Source organism: Odocoileus virginianus, chromosome 17 (genome assembly GCF_023699985.2).
Source record: "Odocoileus virginianus isolate 20LAN1187 ecotype Illinois chromosome 17, Ovbor_1.2, whole genome shotgun sequence".
Classification (NCBI taxonomy): Eukaryota; Metazoa; Chordata; class Mammalia; order Artiodactyla; family Cervidae; genus Odocoileus; species Odocoileus virginianus.
The window spans coordinates 8,232,607-8,239,702 of NC_069690.1; the positions used below are offsets into that span (position 1 = coordinate 8,232,607).

Below are 7,096 nucleotides of genomic sequence, written 5' to 3' on the forward strand. Positions count from 1 at the left end.
ATACTGTTTATGAAATTTATATGTTATTTTATTTAATCCCTTAAGCCAAATTCTATAAAGAAAATATATTTCTCTGATGTGGAAACTGAGACTCAGATTAAGTAATTTACTCAAGGCCAAATCTCAAGGAAATAGCTCTCAAATATGATTTTGGTTCTATTGAACTCTGTCTTCCCACCATGAGATTACACTGAATATTGGAAAGGCAGGTGGCTTGTGTCTTTGGATGGCTTTAAGATAACTCAAATATGTGTATCCCAGCACCAACTAGTAAACTTTCTAAGACAGTCATTGAATCAGCACTTGATATTGTAATCTGTACATGAGAATGTCCCTCACATTGATTGGACAACTGAATTCAGCGCTTGAGCACTAAGAGAGCAAGCAACAACTTCAGCCTCTCTGTCTCTGGTGTGTTTCCCTTAGGAGTATGGAGAAGACATCATGGATTCAGGGAACCTCACGTGGATATCAGAATTTGTCTTCCTAGGGTTCTCACAGTACCAGGAACTCCAGCTTTTCTTGTTCCTGGTGTTCCTGTTTGTCTACACCACCACTGTCATGGGAAACTTCCTCATCATAGTTACAGTGACCTCTGATTCCAGGCTCCACACACCCATGTATTTTCTGCTGAGAAATATGGCTGTTATAGACATCTGTTTCTCCTCAGTCACTGCCCCAAAGATGCTGGTGGACTTCCTTGCTGAGAAGAAGACCATCTCCTACCAGGGCTGCATGGCCCAGATCTTCTTCTTCCACTTTCTGGGAGGTGGGACTGTCTTCTTCCTCTCAGTGATGGCCTATGACCGCTACATAGCCATCTCCCGACCCCTCCACTATGTCACCATCATGAACACTCAAGTGTGTGTGGGGCTGGTGGTGGCTGCCTGGGTAGGGGGCTTTCTCCACTCCATTGTCCAGCTGATTCTGATGCTCCCATTACCTTTCTGTGGACCCAACATCCTAGATAACTTCTACTGTGACATTCCACAAGTGCTAAAACTTGCCTGCACAGACACCTCCCTCCTGGAGTTCCTTATGATCTCCAACAGTGGGATGCTGGTCCTTATCTGGTTCCTCTTCCTTCTGATCTCTTACACCGTCATCCTGGTGATGCTGAGGTCCCACTCTGGGCAGGCGAGGAGGAAGGCAGCTTCCACGTGCACCACTCACATCATTGTTGTGTCTATGGTCTTCATTCCCTGTATCTATATTTATGCCCGGCCCTTTACCTCTTTTCCCATGGACAAAGCTGTGTCCATCAGCCAAACCGTTATCACCCCTATGCTCAACCCCATGATCTACACCCTGAGGAACCAGGAGATGCAGGCAGCAGTGAAGAGATTAGGCAAGCACCTAGTGATTTCCACTAGGGAGTGAACTTAAAATAGGTTGATTTTAAATGACAAATCTTCTCCTTGAACCTTTGTTTTCCATGTGGGAAGTGGAGGAAAGTCTTTATGGAGTGTGACAGTTGAAATTAAACTAATATTTCTATGGACATTTTCCTGTGTCAGCTATTTTGTTAGTTACTGTCAGACTTCTCTCTCATTCTTACAAAACTGACAGAAGGTATGGTAGTGTTATACAGTTTTACAAATGAGAAAACTCAAAGAGAAAAGACTTGCTCAATAATAAGCAGCAAGTGAGGGGCAGAGCTTGGCCAGGAGTTGGTTCCTCTGACTCCAGGTTTTGAGGCAGGAGATATGGGTGAGATTTGAAACTCAGAGTATCTCACCATCACAAGGGAAAACAGAGAGTTCCTCTTCTATGGGTGAATATCTCTGATGAATGGTCAACACTTTTATGTCAAGTCTGGAACAATTACATTTGTTCTCCTTCATGCTCTCTGACTCATTCCACACTGGTATTTTGGAAGTGATATCATTTTTTAAGTTTCTAAATGTTTTCCATCATCAAAGAACATATCTACCTGTACTTTGGATTGGGTCTTTCTGGACCAAATACTTCTTGGATATTCTGCAGGATATTCTACTTTAGTGACCAAATCTTTATATACTTTGGATGATATGGCTATGAGGACAATGTGGGATGGTTGGGGAACCCAGGCTAGAGAGGGCAGGGACCTTGTCCTGCTTTCTGAGGCAGTCCAGTGGTTTCTCCCCAAGGATATACTCTTGTCTCCTAGGGTCACTCTCTTTGTTGTATGGGTGATGTATGGGCACTGGCTGGGAAACTGATCCTGCAGATAAAGGATCTCTAAGAGGATGGATGACCTGAAGACTCTTTCCCATTCTGGGCTGAAGGAAGGTGTGAAACTAGAATTTTCTCACCTGCATATAAAGCAGCTGTAAGAAGCATCCAGAAACAGTTGTTGGAGAGTGTAGAGAATGAACAAGTGATATGAACTCCATGCTAGTCAGTCTAAAGTTTGAGGATAACCTCAACAGCAATGCAGAGGATATAAGGCATTCAAAACAGATTCCTCAAGTGGCAAGTGAAAACCAGGCTTTTAACCACCAAGTAACATTTGGTCTTGTGATTTGGAGGGAAGATGCTGCGAGCAAAGGGTAAGGTCATACACCCCACAATTTTCTACATGGTCACATTGAACAAGATCACGTAATTATCTCCTAATACATTAGAATAGGAACATATTTGAGCAAATGCTAAATCAGAGTTGCTATTATAGGTGCTAGGGCTACTAAATTATTGAATTTACAATCTAGTTAAGAGAAAGAACAGGAAAAATATGACAAAAGCTGTAACAAATGTACTTACAAAATGTTATCGGAACCAGAACCCAGAGAAATGGATTAATTCTTCATGTGAGAAATGGAGGAGTCACAGAGGTGATATCTGAGGACTTCAAGGCTGAGAAGATAGTAGGAGGTATTTCAGGAAACAGAATGTATTCCCAAAGCTACAGAAATAACCAAACATATAACATATGTGAGACACCCTGGATTCCTGACTAGCCATCAGTTCCTGGGTAACAAAGATACTGGTAAGAAAGGTAGATGGAGCCTATGTTTTAGAACTTAGTGTGACCTACTGAGAGGGAGTTGCATGCACATATGTAAGCATGTTTTTGAACCATGAATTAACCCACAAACCATGTTAGGCAGCTTCTCAGAGTCTGAGTTGTTGTTGTTGTTGTTTTTAATAGTCAAAACTACTTTACTTATCTAAAAAGAAACAAGAAAAAAGATCCAAAAAAACTGAAACATGTATATTATCATATGTGAAACAGATCACCAGTCCAGGTTCAATGCATGATACAGGGTGCTCAGGGCTGGTTCACTGGGATGTCACTGAAGGATGGGATGGGGAGGGAGGTGGGAGGGGGGTTCAGGACAGGGAACTGTAGAAATTATAGAGATTATTTAATTAAAAAAAAAAGAAAAAAAGAATCTTAAAATCTGTGGAACTAATAGAAAACAAAAACTAAGATGATAAATATAAACATGTATGTCAGTAATTACATTAAATTTATTCAGACTAAATGTCCCACTTAAAACAACAAAGATTGTTATATTGAATAAAAATTTTAAATCTAATTTTATACAGCTTACAAGACAAAACTTAAATGTAATTTAATAGAGTGAAATAATACTCTCATTATACATAGCATTCAAACACTAACTAAGAAAAAAACTCCCTGGGACAACCCAGAGAGATGGGGTGGGGAGGGAGATGGGAGGGGGCATTCAGGATAGGGGGACACATGTCCACCCATGGCTGATTCATGTCAATGTATGGCAAAAAAACCACCACAATATTGTAAAGTAATTATCCTCCAATGAAAATTAATTAATTGATTTAAAAAACCCACAAAAATAGCTAATGTAGATAGACTAATATTAGAAAAGTAGATTTTTTAAAATAATAAGGAGGGATAATTCATAATATTAGATGAGAAATACACTGAGAAGATAGAATAATTCTAAATTTGTGTGTACCTAAAACATTGCCTGTGAATATATAAAACCAATATCAGCATCATTAAATGTAGAAATTTTTTTAAAAATCCCAGAAGTGTAGTTGTAGATATTAATATACATCTAAGATTCTGAGTTTTAAGTTATGAGTCCTTGATAGTCATTAAAGGTTATAATGAACAAGGCAAGTGATCAGATACCAGTTTAGAAAGGTCTCTGTGACAGTGATATAGAAGATGGAGCAAAGTGGATGCAGATGGAAGCGGAAGGATGAGACTAAAATGACCACTATTGGATAACAGATTGCAAGAGGCAGGTAAGGGGGTGGAAAGAGACAAGGCAGGGGAGTGAGGAGGCCACTTAACCCTCACTTGTCACCTCTATCTCTTACCCTCCATGTCCTCCTTCATCTTTATTCCTAGTCCTCCCCTCTTCTCCACCTTTACATTCCCCTTCCTTCCTCTCCCTTCCTATTAATCGCCCCTCTTTATTGCTTTGTCTATTTCCTCTTATATCAATATCTTCCTTTCTCTTCTATCCTCATATTCAGTAACATCTTCTAAAATTCTAGTTTCATTAAGAAGAGTTCTTCCATTCCCCTTCATAGAAGATCCATCACCCCTTTTTTAACCCAGACAATCTCTCTCCCCCATCTCATGTCTCAGCACACACACCAAATATTCTGTTACTTCACCCAGTAAGGGACCATCTCCACCAGTTAAGGGAGGCATTCCCTATAGATATTCACCCACATGGCAGCCAAAAGATACAATATTGTAAAATAATTTGCCTCCGACTAATAAAAATAAATGAAAAAAAAAAGATTTTGAGTATTGACTATCAGCAAAAATGGGCACTGTAGGGCACAAATAAATTATAAGATGCATATTTATCACTGTGCAAAAGTTTAGTTGAATTATAGATGGAAAATACAGAAACACAAAAAGTTCATTAACATTATGATGTGGTAAGTGTTGCATAAAAAGTTTTGGTATAAAATAGATTTTCAAAGAAGGGAGGAGGTTTTAGGGTAGGAGACTACACAGAGGAAAGTTTGCCATTTATTATTCCCAACACTCTTCTAGGAACCATGTGTGTTATTTTATTTAATCCTCTAGACAATTCTATAAAGAAAGTCATTTTTATTCCTACCATACAAATATGGAAACTTAGTCTCAAAGAGGTTAAGTAATTTCTCCAGAGTCAAATATCAAGGAAATAGAAATTTAAGTGCAGGTCTGTTGAACTCCAAGTGTGTTACTACCGGTAGATAACACTAAATCTTTGAAAGGCAGGTTGCATGTGTCTTTGGATAGCGTTAAGCTATCTTATGAATATATACTCGGGTTTGTGTTCAGTTGCTCAGTCATGTCCAACTCTTCATGACCTCATGGGCTGTGGCCTGCCAGGCTCCTCTGTCCACGGGATTTTTCAGGCAAGAATACTGGAGTGGATTGCCATTTCCTCCTCTTGGGGATCTTCCCAAAACAGGGATTGAACCCACCTCTCCTGTGTCTCCTGCATTGGCAGGTAGGTTCTTTACCGCTGAGCCTCCTGGGAAGCCCCTGATGAATATATATTCCAGAACCAACTAGTGAAATCTCCAGAGACAAGACCATTAAGTCAGCACCAGGTATTATGATCTGCACATGAAAGTCCATCATCGAGACCTGGACACTCAATCTGAGTGAGCCCCTGAGCAATAATGCATCTCTTTCCTTGTGTGTTTTCTTTAGATGTATAGAGAAAACACCATGGAACCAGGGACTCTCTCATATCAGAATTTGTCTATATCAGAATTTGTCCTGGGGCTCTCACAGACTCAGGAGCTCCAGCTCTTCTTGTTTCTGGTGTTCCTGTTTGTCTGCACCACCACTCTCATGGGAAACCTCCTCATCATGTTCACAGTTACCTCTGATTCCAGGCTCCACACACCCATGTATTTTCTGCTGTGAAACTGGGCACTCATAGACCTCTGTTTCTCCTCAGTCCCTGCCCCAAAGATTCTGGTGGACTTCCTCACTGAGAAGAAGACATCTCCTACCAGGGCTATGAGGCTCAGGTCTTCTTCCTCCACTTTCTGGGAGGTGTCATGACCTTCTTCCTCTCTATGAAGGTCTCAGACCATTACATAGCCATCTTCATGCCCCTCTACTATGTCACTATCATGAGCATTCAGCTCTGTGTGGAGTTGGTGGCAACAGCCTGGATGATAGGTTTTGTTCATTCCATCTCCCAACTGGCTCTGATGCTCCCACTGCCTTTTTGTGGCCCCAATGTCCTAGATATCTTCTACTGTGATGTTCCACAGGTATTGGGACTCACCTGCACTGACACTTCTGTCCTGGAGTTCCTCATGATCTGCAACAGTGGGGTGCTGGATGTCATCTGGTTCCTCCTCCTCCTGGTCTCCTATTCAGCCATCCTGGTGATGCTGAGGTCCCACTAAGAGCAGGTGAGGAGGAAGGCAGCTTCCACCCATACCACCCCCATTTTCATGGTATCTATGGTCTTCATTCCAAGCATTTACCTCTATGCCAGGCCCTTCTCTTCTTTCTCCGTGGTCCATGCTGTATCCATCAGCCACACGGTCAAGAACCCCATGCTTGCCCATGATCTGCATCCTGATGAACCAGGAGATACAGGCAGCACCAAAGAGATTGCACTCACATCAGTTGGATTGTATAAGGAAATTACAGTGAGTATATCACTTTGGCTTTGTTTTCCACTTGTAAAGTGGAGAGAGAGCTGCTGTGTCTGCCCTATTCATATCTCCTGGATGTGTTGTGAGAGTCCTCATAGAAGTAAATGCACAGTGAACCTAAGCAACATATTCAGATTTTTAGGAAAATGGATAATATCCTTATTTTTGTTTTTGATGGTTGTTTGAACACTCCTATGTGTTTTCAACACATAGGATGTGTTGTCACAGAAACATTCTGGAAAGTCCCACCTCCTTTCTGCCTTCTTGGTGGACTCTTTCTTCTTAGGATGACAGCATTTCCCCAGAACAGCAGTTCTGTTTTTTGTATTTTGACCCCTTTACCTAGTACCCCATTTAAGAATGAGCCTGGGTTGTTGGAAACTGCCCAGCATTCTGAGTCTTAAGCCTTCAGTTGAAGACCCTAACCCATCACTTACCAAAGGATGATCTTGAATGAGACACCTGGGGTCTCTTGGCCTCATGACATTTT

The 7,096-nt window shown here is 41.2% G+C and overlaps 1 protein-coding gene and 1 pseudogene across 1 annotated transcript; both read left to right on the plus strand.

Annotated features, from left to right (window-relative positions):
- Nucleotides 1–444: 444 nt before the first annotated feature.
- Nucleotides 445–1,380, plus strand: LOC110125054 (olfactory receptor 4D2-like). Its single transcript, XM_020873897.2, has one exon. The coding sequence runs from the start codon at nt 445–447 to the stop codon at nt 1,378–1,380; it is 936 nt and encodes a 311-aa protein (XP_020729556.2).
- Nucleotides 1,381–5,656: 4,276 nt separating this feature from the next.
- Nucleotides 5,657–6,604, plus strand: LOC110149878 (olfactory receptor 4D2-like; annotated as a pseudogene).
- Nucleotides 6,605–7,096: the final 492 nt, after the last annotated feature.

What these genes read in the sequence shown, in the direction of transcription:
- LOC110125054 (XM_020873897.2), top strand. Translation starts at nt 445, where the DNA reads ATGGATTCAGGGAACCTCACGTGGATATCAGAATTTGTCTTCCTAGGG.